At 48.7% G+C, this 21,196-nt stretch overlaps 1 protein-coding gene and 1 long non-coding RNA gene across 2 annotated transcripts in view; one reads left to right on the top strand and one right to left on the bottom strand.

The window, feature by feature from the left end:
* Positions 1 to 201: 201 nt before the first annotated feature.
* Positions 202 to 1,740, bottom strand: LOC127386603 (uncharacterized). Its single transcript, XR_007889941.1, has 3 exons — positions 1,594 to 1,740; positions 1,391 to 1,486; positions 202 to 331 (listed from the first exon to the last, which is right to left on the bottom strand). It is a non-coding gene; the product is annotated as an uncharacterized LOC127386603 (long non-coding RNA).
* Positions 1,741 to 1,861: 121 nt separating this feature from the next.
* Positions 1,862 to 21,196, top strand: part of CASQ2 (calsequestrin 2) — a 34,342-nt gene continuing 15,007 nt past the window's right edge. Inside the window, exons 1-5 of the mRNA XM_051623900.1 lie at positions 1,862 to 2,518; positions 16,034 to 16,118; positions 17,617 to 17,717; positions 19,872 to 19,983; positions 20,821 to 20,894. Coding sequence (XP_051479860.1) covers positions 2,285 to 2,518; positions 16,034 to 16,118; positions 17,617 to 17,717; positions 19,872 to 19,983; positions 20,821 to 20,894 — 606 coding nt within the window. The 5' untranslated portion in view covers positions 1,862 to 2,284. The remainder of the gene's footprint in view (positions 2,519 to 16,033; positions 16,119 to 17,616; positions 17,718 to 19,871; positions 19,984 to 20,820; positions 20,895 to 21,196) is intronic.

Genomic DNA, 21,196 nt, shown 5'->3' with positions numbered 1-21,196 from the left:
AGCCTGCTCCTGCACCCAAATCCATTTGCATCCTTCAAAGGCAGCCAGCCAGCCTGGTGTGTGCCTGGTCATCCCACAAGTTCAGCTGTGCATTTTACAGCTTACACATTCAGCAAAATCCTAGCCAGCCATTGCCACCCACTGTGACACAAGTCTTTTGTCTCTCACTGAAAGCAATTGGACATACCCAGGTTTGTCATATCTCCCTCTAGAAATGACTGCTCCTGAAGGTTGACTCCACTTGTAGCGTATTTCTGTCTTGCTCTGGCTTCTCCCCACATTTCTTAGGCTTCATCATTAGGACTTCAAGTTGCAGGCAAACGCTGAACTTCTGAAAAGGCATGAGGAGGCTTAGGAAAAAAGGCAGACCTGGAAACTGTTGCCCACAGGATTTTTGTCAGTATGTTGTTGGCTGTTCAGGTTGAAAGTGAAAGCTGAGGGCATGTGTGCTCTGAAGTCACCCAGGAGATGGGTATCATCTGCCCAGGGAAGCAGTGGAGTCACCACCTCTGGAGGTGTCTAAAAGACACATAGATGTGGTGCTTAGGAACACGGTTTAGTGGTGGACTTGGTAGTGTGCTAGGATAATGATTGGACTTGATGACCTTAAAGGTCTTTTCCAACCTAAATGATTCTGTGATTCCATAACTGCTAAGTAACCTTTGCATTTCACCCCAAATATTGAAATAATCCCAGACATACAATTAAACAGCAACATCTGGTTGGGGTGAGAGTTGCATGCACCAAGGAGGGACATCACCTCTTCCCCCATGTGGATAGAGCAAGGCTGCGATGGAGCACCGTGCAAGGAGGAGACCTGATGAGGCCACAGGTCTGCTCATCACCTTGGGGGTGGGGAAGGGGGTGGGGGGGGTAGACCCATGCCTCCTGCCAAGCTCTTCCTTGCCAGCCCCTCAGCGTGCCTTCTCCAGCAGATCCGCGTCAGCACCGGGGCTGGCGTGCAGCCATCTGGCCTGGCTCCACCTGCCTGTCGCTGCCACTCACGGGGCAGGAGTGACACCCCTCTCAGAGGAGGGCAAGAGGGGCAAGACTGTGCCACCAAACTGCTCTCCCCCAGCAGTGTGCTGCAGGTGACACAGAAAAGCAGCAGCTGGTGGCAGAGGCCCCCCCCCCCAGGGAACAGTCACTGTTCCTGAGAAAGGAAGAGGAAGGAATATGTGGGATCACTTGCTGGGAATTGCAACAGGGTTGTGGAAAAAAAAACCTCTCTGGGCCAACAGGCAGGTCCCATCGGCTGGGAGGCCAGCAGAGATGGTGGCATCTGTCCATTATCTTCAGGAGAGCCCCTAGACATCAGCCTGGGCACGTGGCTCCTGCCCTTCATCCCCCCTTAGTACCATAAGGCTTTAACCCCTCTCCAGCAACATACGTGGCCTGGTAACTGCTGTGGGCATGGGAGGTTGCAACATAAGCTGTCTTCTGCTTCAGGATTACAGGTCCAAGGGGCAACAATCCTCCTGGTGCCCTGCCAGCAGAGAAGGGGCTTCAGAAAAGAGCTTAAATGTCAACCAGCAGCTCCAGCTGGTGCATTAGGCAAGTGGAGGAGGAGGAGGGAGTCCCATGAGCACTCACCTCCTTTGCTGCTGAGGAAATGGGACTTTTCCTCCATCGGTGCAGCTGAGGCTCTAAAACAGTTTAACCTGGGATCTGTTATCAAAAGCCTAATCACTGTGATGCCCAAGGGGTTTTGAAGAGAGATACCCTTATTTCAAAAATGCAGTAAATACCTTCTATTTTTGTTAAGCCCTAGTAGGACAGGCTGTGCCTTGGCTCTCTGCACGTGTGAAGTCTGCCCCTTGCAAACCCAGCCTGCGTATTCCCAGCATCCACATCTTCCACTCCCTCTCTCTTGCTCACTCCCTCTCTCTTGCTCGCTCCCTCTCTCTCAGATGATGCAGCGTGCCAGCAAGTCCCTCAATGGTGTCATATCTGTCCTTTTTATTCATTGCAGGGTTTATTTTTAGCCCGAAACAACTGCTTCCTAAAAATGGAGTTCCTAATGACACGGGAGCTGGACACAGCTATGTAAGGTATCCAGGGCTAGGCCTGACAGCTTCTCCTGTCTGTCTCTTTGTTGTGAGTCCAGGACAGCAGAGTTTGCTGATCCCCAGCAGCCTTGCAGAGTTTGGGCTGATCACTAGGAAGGCAGCAGAAAGAGAAACTCAGTTCGAACTTCACTTGGAGACTTTGGTCTCCCCCTGTTCCCAAATTAAGAAGGAGGGAGACGTTTACCCTTCCTCCACTGCACTCCCAGGGCTCCCCCATGAAGGCGACTTGCTGGATCCTGGCAGGTTTTTACCTGCTTTTCTGCTGCAAGGCAGAAGAGGGACTGAACTTCCCCACTTATGATGGGAAAGACCGAGTGATTGACCTGAACGAGAAGAACTACAAGCAGGCCCTGAAGAAGTACGACATGCTCTGCCTGCTCTTCCACGAGCCTGTGAGCTCTGACAAGGTCGCCCAGAGGCAGTTCCAGATGACAGAGATGGTCCTGGAGGTAAGTCCCTCTGTGTGTCCCGGGGTCAATACCATCGCATTGTGCGGAGCCATGGAGAGGAGCCACGGGATGGGACAGTCAAAGGGTCTTGTTTAGGGGGTCACTGAGCCCCTAAAAGTTTAGGTTTGTTTACTTGGTTAGCTCCTGAGTGATGGTAAACCCAGGAAAAAGCCCTTTTTGTGTTCTTCTGAGTTGTTTGCTGGGCAACAGTTTTTCTGGATTGCGCGTCAGAAACCCAGGCAATAGCGAGTACCCTTGCAGACCTCAGCAATGTGAATTCAGCTCATCATCAGCACAGACCCGAGTCCATAGCTTGAGATTTTTTGATCCTTTCTTATTCTCTGCAAGGCAGTATCCCCCTTGTATTTTTCTATCCCACTACGAGTAAGCAGCCAAGCACCTTACCAAACTGTGCTGCAACCTGGTGTCCTAGTTCCCCATCTCAAAAGCTCCCTGTTCATGCAGCATTATATCCCCTTTTGTTTTTCTGGCACTTAGAATCAGTCTGTAGCTGCCTGTTACTATGACCACTCCTTTGCTGGAAAAAAAAAGAAAAAAGTTGTTAATTCTTTGGTGAAAGAATGAGTAATTAATCCTCAGTAAAATAAATAATGGTAAATATTGTGAAGTATATTTATAGCATTATTTTTTGTAGTGTAGCTGTAATTTAGGGAATCATACAGCTGCAAGCCTGGATTGTTATGTGCTTGTTTCTTACCAGAGGCTTAGAAATAGTCCCTCTTAACTGAAAGACACATTGGGAAAGAAAGTGAGAATTGCAGAAGAAACACAGATGCTTTATTTATCAGATCTAGAGAGAAAATGCATTGCACCCCTAGGAGTGTAGCAAAAGTGAATTAGAAAATACACTTGCTGAGGGCTAGGACCTTAAAAATTCCAGTATCAAGTTCAAAGTCTACTGATCTTCTCAGCAAGCCTGACAACAGGAAAGATTTAAAAACTAACCAGATTTTACTGACTTGTCAGGAAAGAGTTACTTGCTCCAGGTGAGCAAGGAAATAACATTTGGCGAAGACAAAAAAAATAATGCTGGAACTCCAGTTGAAATTATTCTGGTTGGTAGTATAATGGGGTTGTTATTTAATAGGATAGCTATTTTCTGCTCAATAGATGGCAAGTGGTTGCTAAATACGTATTTTTAGAAATCTGACAGAAGCAGGTAGCTGTTGTGCTCTATCAGTTTCAGTCCCCATGACACCCATATCCATGTTAGCAATCAAGCTGCATGAGGGGTGCAATGGCTACAAACACAACCTGGTTTAAAGCTTTATTTCACAAGGTTTGGTTGAGCAGTGAGTACAGTAGCTTAGGACTCTGGTGGTTTGGTTTCCAGCTGCCTCTCTGCCACAGTCTTATGATGTGACCTTGGGCAAAAGGCTGAGGATTAGATCCACAGCAGACTTTACATAATTGTAGTGCTCCAGCCCACTAATGCTCAGCTTCCAGCTAACTGTGCCGCACAGCCACCTGCACTTGTGGCTTTGACCTCAACATTTCCCAAGCATTTGCAATGCTGATTCAGTGCATGTCTCCAAGCTTGACAGTCACCCACACACACACCCTGGACTGGGACCTGCAGCAGCAGCAATCTGACAGCTCAAGGAGAATAGCAGTCTGCAGGCTGAACACTCCTTTGCCTCTGTCACCTGAGGGAATCAGATGGTGAGAGGGGCTCTGGAAGCAAGGGAGAAGATAGGATGTGTTTCATCCTGCAGAGGACACAGCCCAGCAAGGTGCTGGTGCTCCCAGTTTCGGTTCTAACTCAACCATGGTGGCACACGTGAAAGGAGAGGGCAAACCAGGTTGTAATCTGCTCCCCCTTGTGACAGCATTCACCTCCCTCATCTCAAACCACAACGTGTTGTGCTGTGGGGGTCACTCTCAACTTCCCCTTCCAGGGTGCATCCCACTATGGGACTTCACCACATGTTCACTAGGACAAGCAGAGGGAAAATAACGTCTCCAGTAGCTCCGTGGCTGAGGTGTGGAGCTATTCACCCAGGAGAGGAGCAGCCTGGGATCGGTCACCCTGGAGGCAGTCAGCAGCTGAACCCAGCTCTCCTGTAATCTGAGCAAGTACTTGGAGCAGTGAGCTGCTGGCTAGGCACAGGAGCAGTGACAGGGCCTTTACTTCCAGCCAAACCTGAGAAAAGTTCACTCAGGAAGGTTTTGTGTATCTGATTTCAGTAGAGGGTTCAGGGCTCTGAGTGCTGGAGGCCCTTTAGGTCAGAAATAATGTATTTAAAAGGCAAACACTCCAGCCCTTGCTGTTGTTTGCTGGCCACCCTGGGGGGTTCCCGCTGTAGCGTGCTGCGTGTGGTAAAACGGACTATCTCGTGGTTTTTTCCATCTTACTGTACTCAGAATTTACTAACTGACTTACAACAAGAGGTGTTGCTTCTGCAGCCTGGGAAACATCATGTCCTTAGCCTCCCATCCATAAAATGGCACTAGTCTCTATCACTAGGAGTAGTAAGCAGTCTTCATGCAAAACGTCGGCGGGTGTGGAGCTAAGCAACTACCTGAACTGGGTGGTTCAGGGTTTTTATGTCCTATTGCTTGAATAACATGACTGAATGTATGTGCAGATGGGAGGGAATGGGCATAATGGATGTTAAATCCAGAAAAAACCCAAATAATCTACCCTTTCTGTTTCTCCCACATATGCCTTATAAGAAATGTATCATTCCAAAGACCAAAGACCAAAGACCTGAAGAAATACCTTAGATACCAAGAAAACAACAAGAGAGATCCAGTGTCTGAGTTCCTGCAAATTTTCTGGGAGAAACTCCTAGATGTGTTCAGGTGATGGATGGTACATTGCTGAAGCAAGCAAAAGTCCCAGAAGTGCTAATCAGTTCCTTCTTGACTCCACATCCAGCCACCAGTTTAAGCTTCAGCATGCAGAAAAAATCCACAGCTATAAAGTTCCCAAGAAAGGAAAGATGAATGTAGACAACACTCCTCCAATCTAGAAGTGTATTGTCCATCAACCATGAGCATGGTTTCCTTGAAATATACAGCTGGTGGTCAGTAACAAGTTCTGACGGGGGCTCCTCCCATGAGTGAGGAGCCCACGAGGCTCTCTTATGCCTGGCTCCTTTGTTGTCTAACAGAGGTTTGGCCCTTGTGGTGGCACTTCCTTCTTTCAGAGCACTTCAATCTCTTCCCTTCCAAGTCCTTGCTCTTCATGAAACTTGCAGTGGCTTTATTATGCTGAGATCCCTGCCTCTGGACAATTTGGCTGAAAAGGGCCCAAAACTAGAAAAATATTAAGGGAGTCAGCTGATAGACCTGGAAGGAGAGGGAAGCGAATCACAGGGGTCTCGTAGCCTTAGGAAATCAAGCAGAAAACCTGACGGCACATGAATAAAGCTATGCACATATTTAAGGACTTTACCAAAACCTCACCACAAACAGTAGACTGAGGAGAAAGTGATGTGACAGGAAAAATTCCCCTTCCCAGGACATAATTCCAGCATGCAGGACTGACTGACACTGCTGAAGCACACCAGCTATTACCAGAGAAGGGGTGCCATCGCAAAGCTGGTATTACAGTGGGACAGCACACAGGGTCTTCAGCTTCCCACACCCAGGTGCAGTGGGAGCTGTGACCAGATTGCCATGCAGCCTAGTGTCCCTTTCCAGTTTAGAAAGGGAATGAAGTTGAAGACCATCATGCAGCAGCCCTGACAGCTCCTGCCACCCACATTGCTGAGTGCCACCTGGTGAGGACAGGGTCTGGGGCCATCTGAGCTCTTCAGGAGGACCAGCACCTTTCTTTGGACCACCCTTTATGCGTGACAACAGCTCCAAGGATGGTATTGCCAGGCCCTCAGGTTGGGGTGGGAAAGCTGAGGGCTGTTGGGTTAGTCTGTCAGGAAAATAGTTAAATCAATGATGGGAGAAGCAGCTGCTCACTGCTTTCCAGATAAGGTGGAAAGGGGCTGGGGAGGATTGTTAGAAGACAATCCAGGGCAGAGATATCAGGAGCACAGGCTGGTTCACAGTGTAGGTTAAAGGGTTCTTCTCCTTTGCTTGCCTTTCTTCTACAAACCCACTCTGCACCACTGACTGCTGAAAATCACTTGATGTGGGAAAAGCCTCCATGCAAGGCAAAGCAGAGGTGGAACCAGACAGTCCCAGAGCTAACAGTAGCTATTTCTACTCTGGCAATGTTTAAAAGAGCCCTGCATGCCCCATGGGGTGGGCACAGTGAAAAAGTAGATGAAATAGCCAGGCACAAGGCTTCACAATAATTTTTTGACAGACAAGTAAGAAAGACAGCTATTTGTCTTTAAAAGGGCTCAGCTTTAATAAAGCAGAGGCAAAAGAGGAAAAGACCAAAGCAACGAAGCTGAGAAATACCTAGTCTGCTTTTCTTCTACTCTGTAGCTCCCCTTACCATGTTTCATACTGTCTCACAACACTGCTTCTCAGACCTCCTCCCTTCTCCCTCTCAGCTCTGAATGTCTTAAATATTGGGATAGTTTCGCCTTCCAGTGGGCCAGCCCCTGTCCCTTGGAATCATGTAGCACAGTGCCCCTGGGCTGCAAATTCATGGATAACTGCCCTAGCAAAAATGAGTAGGATGAGAGGTAAGAGAAAAGGCATGTGGTACTCTCTTTTCCAGATGAGGTCCAGGATCTGCCCAGCTTCTAGCAACAAATGGCAGAACAAAGTGAAACTCCTTAACATATATGGTGGGTTCTGTAACACCAGGGACAATTTCTCCTACAAACCTGGGAATATAAATCCATGAGATTGCATTGCATGAGATCCTCCCAGTGCCCAGGGACAGCCAGTAGCCACCTGTGGTGTAAGAGGGAGAGGTAGATTTTTAATCCAGTAAAAGGCAAGGGTTAAACTGGGTCTGCCTCCCAGTTCACTTGAAAACAATAATTTATTTTCAAGTGTTGAAAATACTGCAGCTTCCAGCTCATGATCAAAAAACTGGTGCAAGATCAGCTGGTTTTGGTGTACTTCCACCACATGGTCTTGAAGTCTCATGAGAACAATATATAGCAAGAAGTCCTTCTCTGCTTCTGATGCAACACAGAAAAAAAGGGTTACAAGTTTGGGTCTGTGTAGTTTATCCCAGAAATTCATAGGAACCCATGTCTAGGTAGAGTGTATATATGAATGTAAACAGAAAACGACAAAACCAAGCCCTTTCCTTAAGCACCCTTCTCTGTTTGTTTCACAGACAGATTCCAGTCTTTTTCTTTAAAAATGGTTGTGTTCATGAGACAGTGCCTCCACACAACTTCCTGGGCTGGGCAGACACATTATACAAGACATATTCACTCAGTGTCACAGAAACTGTCAGGTCTCTGCAGAAGAAGTTCTCAGGGTGAGAGATGAGGCACACATGGCTGGATAGGTATGTGCAAGGGCCTCGTGCACACCTGTACTAAAAAAGGTGGTTTGGTTTCCATGGCTACTAAAGCAAGTGGCTTCCACTATAGACAAGTTAATGCAAAACTAAGGAAGGGAAGAGAAAGAAAAGGAAAAACTTGTACTGATTACTTTGTCCTTTGTGACCACGTATGTAGGTCTCAGTTCATCAACAGCCAGCAGAGCACTGATTTTTAGAAGTAGCACCTAGGAGGATTTTACTCACTGAATGTCACAATTTCACTCATGGATTCCAGTCCAAAAAACAAGTCAGAGAGCTCCTCATTTCACAGATGGGCGCATTGACATCCCAGGGACAAGGATGTAGTTTGGTCTTCCTGTATAACAGTGGCAGAAACAATTTACAAGGCTGCCTTACCTGTTAGTGCCCAGATTCTTTCTTTAAGTCCCTCCATCAGCTCCCAGCAGTGAGTTTGGACTGGCTGCATGAGCAGCATCTAGCATAAGACCCCACTTTCAATGCCATTCTGCTCTTTGAAAGACACTTTTATCAAAGACTAAAGTATGATTGGAGAGAGGTGTGCTGACAGCAGTTTTCAGAGCAGAGACTAGCTGTAATCCCAGGATCTAAGGAAAAATAAAACTGTTTTAATCCAGAGACCATACTTTTATCCAAATGTCACCTGAAAGCACGGCAGACCCCCTTGAGCTTGGGTGTGCTTGTTGACACAGTGCAAGGCCAAGCCTGCTCAGGCTTTCCTGGCTTTCTAAGCCCTGGTGCAAGGAGGTCTTCCCACTGTCCCACTGGAGAATTGCATGGAGACTTCTTCTGTGTCTCCCCTCCCTTAGAAAGGCAATTGAGGTAAAACATTGAATAGCCCAGTCTCTTAGGTTTGAGCCATCCTGCCATGCTAGTCAGCTTCCCAAAAACTTGCCAAAGAGGGTTTCCTGTGCCTTCCTGTTGGGCTGGTTTCTGGGAGGCAGGGTCTCACTCATGTATAACAAGGTGGCCAAGCCTGGGGGCTCAAAAGAACTAGCTTGAGCTCACACTCAGTGGACCTGTGAGGTGTTTATAGTAATCGTTTCATGTTCTCCATCCTGGAATTTGACACTTCTCAGGAGACTTCCCATGGGCTGGGGCAGCTGTTCCTCTGCCATGCAGACCAGGTATGGTGGGCCATGCTTTGCTTGCCCACTGTGACCTTACTTTGAAGCTTGGCCTGCCAGTGCCCTTCATCTAAACCAAACTAATCAAAGCCCATGACTGCCCTTCCTCCATGCCCGAGCTTCATTTGTGGAGAGAGTGGAAAGGGGATACAATAATTTTCTTTAAACACCCAAGAGGGAGAAGAGCTATTTAAGCATAAAGCCTAAGGACACATGGGCTAAGAATAAACCAAGTCTGGAAACTAGGAAGTCCCTAATCACCGGAGGAGGAAGACGTCAAGGGAAAAACAGCCCAACAAGTTTTAAATGGACATTGACTGCTTTGTGACAGATATTAAATGACACAGTCCTGGGTTTGATGACCAAAAATGTCCTTTTGCAGCCTCTGTACCTAAATAACAGGCACTCAGTCAAGGAATCCATGGCCTAGGAAAGAAGTCACTTAGCCAGGTCCAGGCTCTCATTTCTATTATTATTTTTTTTTCTCCTTTGCACATTGGGATTTACCTACATACATGAGATGAAACCTTGCCCAAGGAAATAGAGCGAGCAGCAGTGGGGAAGAACTCCATTCCTGGGGGAGGGCCTGGAAGCAGGTTTTCACTCCTCCCCTTCCCAGCACCCCGGGAGGGCCAGAACTTCCCCCCCTCAGGATTGCTGATGGTGCTCATTCCTGCCCTCTCTCTGGCACAGATTTGGCAAAGGCCAGCTGCCATACATGATATGTGATTTTTCTGGGACTGTCTGGCCCTGGCAGCAGACAGGACTGCTGTCAGCTAGCAAACCTCTGACACCTCAAACCCTGCACAAAGATGTCTGAGTGTTTCTAAAGCTCCCCTCAGTTCTTATTTCTCTCTGCTCACTGCTTGGGTAAAAGGCCTTTCTTTCCTCAAGGATGCCTCCGTTCCCTCAGGACCCCCCACTCTGATCCTTCCCACTGATGCAAGGTGGGAGCTCCCAGCTCCTGCCTGTAGCATCCCAGAATCTTTGGAGTTTCAGAGGCACTGGTTCACACCCACTCGGTCAGAAACAAAAAAGATCTGGCTTGTTCCTGGGAGCTGGAGGCGTAGGAATGCCATGGACAATGGTCTGTGGAGGTGAATGGGCTGAATTTCAAGCATGCTTCCCTCCCCCAGCACCTACTGAAAGGAGCTGGCTTGTGCCATGCATGAGCTTCTTGGCAGCATCCAGCCAACAGTTTCAAAGCAAATTCTCTGAGGCCAGAAGGACAACAAGGCAGCGATGGCCACACTTTTGTCAAGGACAGCCCCAAGATTGCTCCTCTGGTCTCTGTTTTGTCAAAGGGGATCTTAGTGGGGTAGCCCTGGGGGACCTTCCCAGACCCCAGCACCCAGGTCAGTAGATGCATACACGCATGCCCAAGCTGTCCTGGGCATGCAAGCTGCCCAGCTGAGTCAGCAGAACATCTGTAGTGCAGCACCCGTGAGGGCTGGATGGGAGCAGTGGCAGGTGGTCCCTGCACCCATGGGTGCTTGGCGGCACAGGCATGGGCCCCAGTTAGCTCATGGCTGGGGAGGCTGCACCTTGGCTTACAGCTCACTAAAATTAGGGATGCCCAGTGAGGATAAAAATACAGCCCGAACTATGTGAAACCTTTGGGGAGGCAGCCAAAGAACACATCATGTATCTGACCGGCCTGAGCGGCAATTAAAGCCCCAGCACCGTGTTCTGGAGCGTTACCTGTGAAAGCCACCTCCACGGGAGTGACCTTTGGATGTTTCATATTTGGAGACTTGCCTTTTAGTCTGAGGAGCAGTGACCCCCTGGGAGAGCAGGTTCAGCAATAAACAGCCACTCCAGGCAGCTCAGGTGGTGGAAAAGAGCAGGGAGGTGGCACCAAGGTGCTCTCCCCAGGTCCCTCTACCAGAGGAGCGGCTCTTCTGGTGGCAGGTGCTCAGCAGGCTTCTGCCCCTTCTCTTTGACCACCACTGTTCTTCAGGACCTGCAATTCACCAGCCTGAATTATGCAAGAACCCAAAATATTGCTGGGTGGGCTACGCAAGGTGATGCTAGAGGAGAGAGCAAAGCATTAGGAAGGAGAGAGATCCCCCTTTGCTCTCCAACAAACTGTCCACCAGCTCAAACAACAGAGAAGCCAACCACAGAGTCCTGCACAAGGATTCAAAGTTTTGGGGGAAATATCCTGTACTTTTGTAATTTCCTCCTGCTGTTTCTGAAAATAAAACCCTAACACTTTGGAATATAAAATAATATAAAATAATCATAATTTCATCAGCCAGGTTCTGACCATCAACATAAAATGTATTCTTTAAGAGAGTAATGAGAGAAAGAGCAGAGAAGTGTAGACTACTTGAGGGATGTTCCCTTATCATCCCCTGTTGCTCTCCTCCTTGCATTGCTTGAGTTTTGTTTTTCCACCACTGTCAGCTAGAGAAGCAGAAAGGTCCCCATGATTAAGAGAAGTTTACTCATGATGGCTCTCACAGAGACCCAGATGTCCCCAGTACCTTCTGGCCTGGCCTGGGCCTCTGGAGGAAATGAGCCTTACTGTCTGCGGGAGCTCCAAGCAGGTGCTAGAGAAGTGAGAAGAAAATCCAGGGCACAAAGCCATAATGAGGTTCCAGAATGAAAAAATGACCATGCTGAGACACCTATCCCTCCCACCCCCATTTGTAACCTCTGCTGGATTTTCTCTGCCATTTAGCAACAAAACTGACACCAAAAGCAAGGATCTGCACAATCACTGTTGTTTGCAGCTGCAACAGGATCGTGGCCAGGCAGCCTGTCATCTTTTTACTGGTGACACTTCTGTTGCTCAATAACTTAGGATTTCAGACTGACCTTGTGGAACTTCTTAAATCTCCCAAAACCTTCCTAGGATCACACCTAAATTCAGATGAGTATGGTAGGTGTGAAGCTGAGATGTTCTGGCAGGGAGTTATTTCTCTCCATTCCCATTACTCAGCTTGCTGGTGACTATTGAAACCACCCAAGATGAGGTGGTTCTTGCTTATTTGGTGTTACCTAAGTTTCACTTTGGGCTGGCACCTCTCACACATCCAGAATGCCATGCTTACCCAAATCCATGTATGGCTATTAGCTGAGGTAAGTGGGGAAAAGGAGGAGTGCTCCCGAACTCCCACCTCCTTTTCCCAAGGTTGCATAGGACACAGCTTGTCATCCTGTGTCTAGAAAGTGTGCATTGCAAAGTCTTCAACCACCTGAGTGGAAGACTGCAAACTGTGCCTGGGATATGAGCTTACAAGTGACTGTGGTCTTTGCTCGCAGACTAAGCCAGCTCTGCATGCCCAAAGCTCATGCTGTACCTCAGGGACTGCATGACCAGTTTGGTCCAGTTCTTCTAGGGCAGTTTCTCCCCTCCATCTCCCTGTGCAGCTGTTGAAGTTAAATTACTCACTATAGAGGCTGACACAAAGACAAGGGCTCTGGCTGGCCAGGACTTCAAGCAATATGAATTTAAAAGGAGGAGAAGGAGGAGGAGGGGCTGTGTTCTTACATTACAGCCACCTCTATCCCAAGGTCCCAAGCCAAGAGGATTTTCAAGATTAGAAACATTATCTGCATTCAAATCCCACTAGCATTATGGAATCAGAAAATACTGTAAGGGGATATATAAATGCTTGATACTGTAATGAGCAGGGGACAACTAGCCAAGCTGCCATGCCTCTGGCATACTCTATATTTTGCTGCCTTAAGGAGGTTCAGATATAGGTGTGGGAATAGGTCCGTATCTAAGCACTGGTCAGACTCACCTGCTGCAGTGGAAAGCAGGGAAAGCAAGGACAGGAGCCTTGCAGAGCTGGTACATGAAATGACCACCATAGGCACAGACACCTTGCAAAGGTCTCCTGCCTCTGGATGCTGCCACAGGGGAAAGATCTCCCGAGACTCTCGTGTTGCATGAAGATTTCCCCAGGATAGGACCCCTGTGCTCTGCAGAGGGGCTGTACTTCTCACCTCATGATCTCATTAGTATGAAAGTCCCAGGGAAGGAGGCAGGCTGCTCACAGAGCCCTCAGCTCCATCCCCACGGAGACAGGTACACACACGCTCTCCTATACACACATACGCTGGTGCACAGCATCTCTCAGGACAAGGCTCTTTAAAGGAACATCTCCAAACACTCATACCCATGGTACACACCCCTCCTAGAGACAGTCTTGCTAGACACAGCCATACAAGCCCTGTCACACCAACAGGCACACCTCCAGCACTAGGGTGACCTTTTTTTGCCCACTGAGCCATAATGAAGCTCACACTCCCACAATCACACACAGAGAGGTTTTCATCCTGTCACCCACATTTTCTAGACATGTTTGCTCTTTCCCAGCAAGCACCCATGCTCACAGCTACATGGCTGCACACAAAGCCCTCCAAAGAGCTACCCTGGATAGGTTGCATGCTCACATACATTACTCCCAACCAAAGCCTCCTCCCTCACAAACATCCCCACTCACACCCAACTAATTGTCTGTAGCAGGTGTTGGAACCTCACACGATGAAGGCACATTTCTGAGCTTCTTCAGACACCCCCAAGAAACCCTAACCTTCTCCTGTGTGCAGGAGTCAAGAACTATTTGGCTTAAACTGCCTTGACTTCATCTGGCACATGGCTATCATAGCTGTAAGTAAATAGCTACACCAAGTATGGACTGAACATGACTGGACAGTCTTCTTCCCCTGGGCATTTTGTGGTTTACTTTTGGTCACAGTGAAGCCAGAGCCTCAAGTGTTGACTCTGTGGAACCTCTTGCTGCTCTGCATAACTGCCAACAAGCAGGAACTTGCTGACAGTGTCCCCTAAAGCCAATGATCCTGCAGGCTCCATCCTTTTGTCCAGTAGGAGCACATCCTCAAAACAGCACAGAAAACAGCTTCTCCCATCATACCCACTTGCAGATGTCTAGGGAGCTCACAAGAGGTGTCCATCTCTCCCTTCTTTAATGGGTGTTAGCGGCTCTCAACTGCTCTAACGTGGACGGCCATGGCCTGAGCCAGGAGATGAGATGCCAAATGAGTCAGACCAGTGCTCAGATGCCTTACTGATGGATGTGCAAATACAGACCAGTGCTCTGCCCCGTTCAGGTTGTATCCCCTGTATGCCTGAGCCCTGAACGTGCAGCCTCACCTTTATTTCAAAGCACTAGCAGAGAAAAGAGCAGTGAGACCGTGTGTTTTCCGCATAACATGGAGAACCCCCTTTGTCCCCACATGGTGGCACTTCCCCCTAAAGGCCACAGGCCAGTGGCCGTAAGGGGATTAAGGTTGCAGTGATGCTGTGATGGCTAGTGAAGAACATGTGCTTCTGGAGGGCTTTGGGACAGGGCTGGGGACATGTCTTTAGTGGAAAGGAGAAGGAAAGGAGAAGACAACCATGTTCTCCATCACTCCCCTCTGCCCAAGCAAGGTCCCTGAGCCCTGCCCCCTGCAGTCTCTCCCAGGATCTTGAAGAAGGGCTGGGCGCAGCCCACATGGGGAGCTGACTGACCCCACGATGCCCTGGGGTGCAGGCAAGGGGGCTGCCCCACCGCTTTTGCTCCCCGAGGCCTTTCATTGCCACTCGCTCCCGGCCGGCCAGGCGCAGGAGGAGGTTATTTATAGCGGGGAGCCGGGGCCGCTGGGCCGCGGGGGCAGCGCCGCCGGGTGACATTCAAACCGGTTTTGAGGTATGGGGGGGGTGGTGCCAAAATGGGTCCTGGGGTAGGGGAGGGTGGCATTCCTCATAAATCAACCCACCATCCCTCTGGCTGCGGCTTTTCTGCTGCCTGCCCCCTCTCCAGCCTCCCACTGCCGAGTGCAGGCAGCTGTGCCCTAATAGGGACGTTCCTGTCCGGGAGGCCCCCAACCTCTTATCCCCATCATCCCCCCTCCAACCAGCAGGTTTCAGAGGGAGGAGAGCAAGAAGACCATCAGCATCAGAGGCATTCACATAGCAGGGGGCTCTTACAGCTGCTTGGTGGTCTCAGAGCATCATTAGCACCTTGTAGGGTCTCTGGCATGTTTGTGGTGGGGCTGAGTCAGTCATCTGGTGGGTAAGGGGGCTCACTTCCCAGGGTCACTGCATCTCTTACGGAGCCCATCTGGAATTCACAGGGTCTCACCCGGGGCTACTCCCACTGCAGGGCACTTGCAGAGCGTATCTCCTTTCCTCACATATCTATTTTCACAAAACAGGCAGGAACTTGATATCTTCAAGAGGCCCCTTCTTCAAAAATGGTGGGAACAGGGGGCAGTGGTTTCTCAAGCTGTGAGGAGGTAAACATGAGTATGGCTGGGATTAGCCTCCTTTCCTTAGGAAAAGGAGCAGACCAAGACCTGGGGGGAGGGGATGGAGGGCAGTGATTGAAGCCTGGACAGGAGACATGCCTTAAAGCATTTCACAGGAGAAGTAACTGCCTTTGCAAAGCCAGGAGTCCCTCTGCTTCATTTTGCTGGGAGCCTGCTTTAGCCATCCCATCACAGGTACGAAGGAAACGTGATGCTGCAGTGCTCTGCATCCCCTCCAGTTTGCTGCCTGGCACCAAGCACTCTCAGAGTTAAAATATCCGTGGTGCCCACACGTCACATGTCTCCTCAGAAGGCCAGCAAGGCACGAGGCAGGAGACAGCTTTTGCTTTCTGTCAGTGGCACAGGTCCTTCTCCTAGCCATGCTCACTGCTTTGGTGTCCTCAGTTTGGCCAGGAAGCCTCTCCCGGTGCCTCAGTGTCAAACAGCAGTAAGCAGCACGTGGTGTCTCCAGTAAACTTGGTGCTGCGACACAGTGGGAAGAAACCCAACCCTTGTGACCTCTGGGCAGTGTTATCTCAGCAGGAATGCAGCAGGCAATGCACCCCACCCACTGGTGCTGCCTGAAAGCAGAATATGGGTCACTTGTGACTGTTGTGCCATGCTAGCAGGGCATGATGCCCTTTGGCTACTCTGTGGTGTTAATGCTGCTAACATTGGGCTCTCTGGTTGCTCCCACAGCTGGCAGCTCAGGTCCTGGAACCCAGGAGCATTGGCTTTGGGATGGTGGACTCCAAGAAGGACGCCAAACTTGCTAAAAAGCTAGGTGAGTCCCGTATCTGGTACCTTTGGAATAGCTTTGAGAGGGTTTTGGAGTGATGCCCAACAGACAGCCCCTTAGAGGACAGCCAAATCCTTGTCACCAGGATGGGGAGGGTGCTGGTGGCAATTGCATACTGACCACCTGACCACCCCAATGTGGGCAGGATCAAGTCGAGGAGCAAGGATGAGAAGGGTGAGCCAATACCCTTTCAGCAAAAAGCTTCCTGGCTGAGAGTGCCAAAAAAACCCCAAACTAAGTGAAAAAGAAAGCCAGTTCATGCCACAGCAATGGCAGGAGGGAACCTCACAGCCTGCTGAGCAGAAACCGTAGATGGAGAAACTGTGTCATGGAGTAGCTCTGTGCTCTTCCTGCACAGACAGGTCTGGCAGAGCGGTGCAGAACCAAAACCTACTGGACATCATAGAGGTCCCCAAATGTCACCAGCCCCATGGTCAAGTGACCCCTGAGCCACTAACAGGGGACTCACAGCCTTGCTATGATTTGGCAACCAGGTGCCAACCCTTCCTCACTTGCTCCCCAGAGCAGAAGAGGAAAACTCCTGTAAAGCTGAACAGCTACTGCATTGCCAACCCCTGGAAACAGCTGCCTTCCAGAGGCTGGTGATTCCTTCATCTGCCCACAAAGCAGTATAGAAATACTGTGGCACATAAATACAACAGCACAAAAAAAATACCACTAGATTTAGGGGCAGAGACTGTTAAAGCATACTGGACTGCATCGTGGACTGTAACTTTCCTAAATCAGAGGCTGGTAGAAGCTAAACTAAAGCTGAGAGCTTCTGCCCCAGCTTTACAAACAAACAAAGAAACAAACTACCAACCGCCCGGACCTGTGGTTCCCTGCCACCATGCACTGCAGCAGCTTAGTGCTGCTGATTCTGGAGCTTCCACCAAGAGACTGTGGCACCCAGTCCTCAGTCCAGGGATAACATCATTCAAATCTGGCAGCTTTCCACCTGTGGCATCTCTGTTGTAGGTTTCTAACCCTTTTGCCAAGGCTAGCTAGGCCACAGAGAGTCTGAAGCTCGCTTTCCCTTCCAGCTCACTGTTTATGTTCACATAGTTCAGCCTTCTCCGGGCAAACAGCAAGGCCCACACCAAAATCCGTTTTCCATCTAGTGTCAGGTTGTCCAAGCTTGGGATGTCTGTTAAAGCCCAGTACTATTTTCTGCAAGAAAGACAGCCAAGCTAAAAACAAGTTCCCAGTACAGAATTTTTCCAACTGTGACCAAATTGTGACCTGAACAAAGAAGTTCAACATTAAGGAAGAAGCTAGAGCAAGTTCTGGCAGAGGTCTGTCCCTCGTGCCATGAAACATCAGACAGGAGATTATTCAAGTTGTTTTTAACTGGACCAACTCAGCACATTGGCAGTGGTATTTTCCCAGGAGGTGTTGCTAGAATAATAAGCAAGATATTCTGTAGTACAAATGCTTTTAGTGGCCTGTTGACCACACTATGTTTCCTCTCTCCTTCTTGCAGGTTTGGTTGAAGAGGGGAGTCTCTATGTCTTTAAGGATGAGCGGTTGATTGAATTTGATGGGGAACTGGCCACAGATGTCTTGGTGGAATTCCTCTTGGATGTAAGCACAGATGAGCTCAGAGCTAGATAAAGTCTCTCAGAGAAGACCTTTCAAATACTCACTTTTCTAAAAATCACAGGTTTATCTTTATTTGAAATTCCATCACCATTTGCTACACACTGTTAGCTGTGACCCTTGCTAGCTTCCCAAATACTTTTCTGACCATGAGTTCCAGGAAAGCTGGTACCTTTATATGCCACTAACCACTTACATCTTTAAGACATTTTGCCCTCTTTCCTGTTTATGGAGTGTTTGGTTGGAAGCAAGCAACAATCCCACATAACTGCTAGTCACCACCTCAGTTAGCAAGCTGGAATGTGGCACTTTTATTTGCAAAATCTTTCACTTTTTTTTTTTTAGAGTAATTTTTAAAAAAAACAAAGCATCCAAGAAGTAGAATACCCATAGAACCACTAAAATGAGCTCAATTCATTAAAAAGGTGTATGGTGCAAACTATTTCCTGTTTCTAGGCACAAACAACTTACTGTACTGCTGTGTCTTCAGTGAACTCACCAAACTGCACTGCCATGAGTTAGGGAAGAGCTGAGGACCTAGCAGTGCTCTTGGGTCATTTTATGCACAGGCACATGTATTTACTCACTCTTGTGCATAAATGTGGAAGTGATGCTGACTCCCTCACCAACATGTGGCACTTCAGTCTACATTTTATTCCAACAGTCCAGAAATGTGGTCTTTGCTTTGTAGTGAAACCATTTTGCAGTGTCTTTGCTTTTGTTTGAGATAAGGCTCCCTTTATGAGCAGCCATGCAATATTGTAGGTGAGGGAGGTAAGACAAGCAGCAGAGCTGGCAGGGTTTGTCCCCCAGGGTGGCAGGTTGCCTAAATGGTGACCTGTGCTACAGGAGTGGCAAAAAGCATGCCTGGGAAAGAGAAACAGCTTCCTAGGACCTCAGCTCTTCCATGGCAATGTCTGTGGCTGCATGTGTCAGGTACTGTGGCCAGAACACACGTAAGTCACTTCAGGGACAGGAGCAGGAGTCTTGCCCCAACCAGGAGGCCCACAGGCAGGACAGGGCTCTGGCTGTGACCTCAGCAGTGGTAGGATGCCTGGTTCCCATGGCTCAGGCCACTATGGCTGCAGGGAGCTGCCCACACTCCTCTGGACACAGCAGAGGCACAGCCACATGCTGGAGCATCATTCACAAGGGGTGCAGCGTAAGGCACTTGGTGAGGTTTTGTTTGCTGTGCTTTGTGGTGGGCTGCTGAAAGAATCGTGTTTGGTGCACAAAGGAGGAAAGAAAGGATTTCTGTGTGTGTGTTTTCCACTCAAGAGGGAAAATACCCAGTAAAGCAGGGAAATAAAAACAAACACATCTGTGGTGCCCCAGCAGCCTGCTCTCAGAGGACAACAAACCCAGAGGTGCTCTACTCCTCTGCAGGCTGTACAGTGGCCTGCCTGCCTTTTTTTCTCTAGTGAAGCCAAAACTGAATTACACCAGTATTGCTGGGCAAAATAACCAGATCAAATCTTTTCACCAGCAGTGGCTAGTGAAGAAAACAGAAACAAAGTTTAGACTAAGGACAGGCTGAAGCAACAGATACATCTTCCAACTTCTTCATCAACTGTGTGACATATCTGGGGCCAAAGCATGGGTTTAACCCATTCTGCATAAGAGGAACAGCCAGGAAAATTCACATCCAGACTTGCCACTGTTCCGAAGTGTTGTTTGGCCACACTCTAGCATGCTGGTTGTCTTCCGAGAGCAAGTTCCTTGCAGCAACCTCTTGCAGCAAATGACCATTAAAAACAAATATATCCACAATTCACAAAAGCTCACAGTCTCCATACCAGCCCCTTTCAACTGCTCTCCCTCTTCCTCAGCTTCTCTGAATCTGGTTGCAATTGCTACTCTTTATCTCACATCAAGCAGGTCCCTCAGTATCCATTGAGGTTATCCAGATCTCTCTCAGCTTCCTTTTTGATGCTTCAAGTGAACGTACTAATGACTCCCTCTGAAGGTGACCTGCATCTCTCAGATCTTCACAGTAAGGCAGAGAGCACTAAGTAGGGTTTGCAACAGCAGAGAAATTCGGTGACCTCTTTCTCCCCGCTTAGGCTGCTAGTGACACACTCTTCAGGCATAGGTGAGTGCTGCAAATCGTTGTGTTATCAAATGCATTTGTCATGGCAGCTGCTGGAAGACCCTGTGGAGATCATAAACAGCAAGCTGGAGCTTCAGGCCTTTGACCAAATCGATGATGAAATCAAACTCATTGGCTACTTCAAAGGAGAAGACTCTGAACGTAAGATGAACTTGTTCCTCATGGGTTTAGAGCCCAGCTGGGCACCAGGCATTGGTTCTTCTGCATGAACGTTAAGGGTGGGGGGTATATGGCAGGCTGTGACCATGCCAAAGTCCTTCTGCAAGCCCAGTCTCCTCTGCCAGCCCTGAGCACTTTCCCTGCTCCCCGAGCAATACTGGTAGTGTCCACCTCACACTTTCCAGGCTTGCATGTAGCAAAAAGACAAGTATTCATACCTGGATGAGCAATGCATCACCAGGTCTGCTGCACTACAACAGCCCATCCACCTCTCCCTCAGATTTCTCACCTGCTGAAAATGGTCTGCAGGGCAGCTCGGGCAGGGGTGTGCCCTAATGATGTTCAGTAATAACTATTTTGAAGAAAGGTGGGAAATACCTGTTGTAAAGAGCTCCCACCAGGTTGAGACCATCCTTTCTAACCCCAGCTGAGGACATGATACCAGTAGCAGTAAAAACATACCTCATTCTTGCCCTCTCCTCCTGTTTGTAAACCCTGAAAGGGTGGAAGAAACATAGTGCTGTCATCTGATGGATTTTGCAATAATTTGGAATGGGTTGCCCAGTGAAGCTGTGGATGCCCCCTCCCTGAAATTGTTCAAAGCTGGGTTGGATGGGTCTTGAGCAACCTGGTCTAGTGGAAGGTGATCCTGCCCATGCAGGGGAGTTGAAAATAGATTAACTTTTAGGTCCTTCCTAACCCAAAATATTCTGTGATTCTATGAATTTATATTTGTTCTTCCCTAGTGCCTTTTGTGCTGATCAGAGTGTGGCCAGAAGACTGTGAAATCATTTCTTCATTCCTGTTTTGTCCTTCCAGATTACAAGGCATTTGAAGAAGCTGCAGAACACTTCCAGCCATACATCAAGTTCTTTGCCACCTTTGACAAAGGGGTAAGCATCCATGGAGCTCACCCATTTTGCAAAGGCTCAGTATGCTCCCAGATTTAATACTTGGTTTCAGCTTCTCATTTTCAGCATTCCTGTAATTTGTGGTATCAGTGTCCACATTTGGCTTTGGCCCTGTCACAAGATAAAAGGCCATTCCTGCAGCATGGAGGACGGTCCTGGTCTGGGTTCAGAAACCAGCCCCATTAGGTTTGTGGGACATTGACTTTGCCCTTGATGGTCCAGTAGTGTAGAGAACATCAATATTTTTTTAATGCAATAAAAGTTCCATTCATATTTTGTTGGCC

Source organism: Apus apus, chromosome 1 (genome assembly GCF_020740795.1).
Source record: "Apus apus isolate bApuApu2 chromosome 1, bApuApu2.pri.cur, whole genome shotgun sequence".
NCBI classification, from domain to species: Eukaryota; Metazoa; Chordata; class Aves; order Apodiformes; family Apodidae; genus Apus; species Apus apus.
Note: the sequence above shows the minus strand (reverse complement) of the source record. Positions and strands in the feature narration are given on the sequence as shown.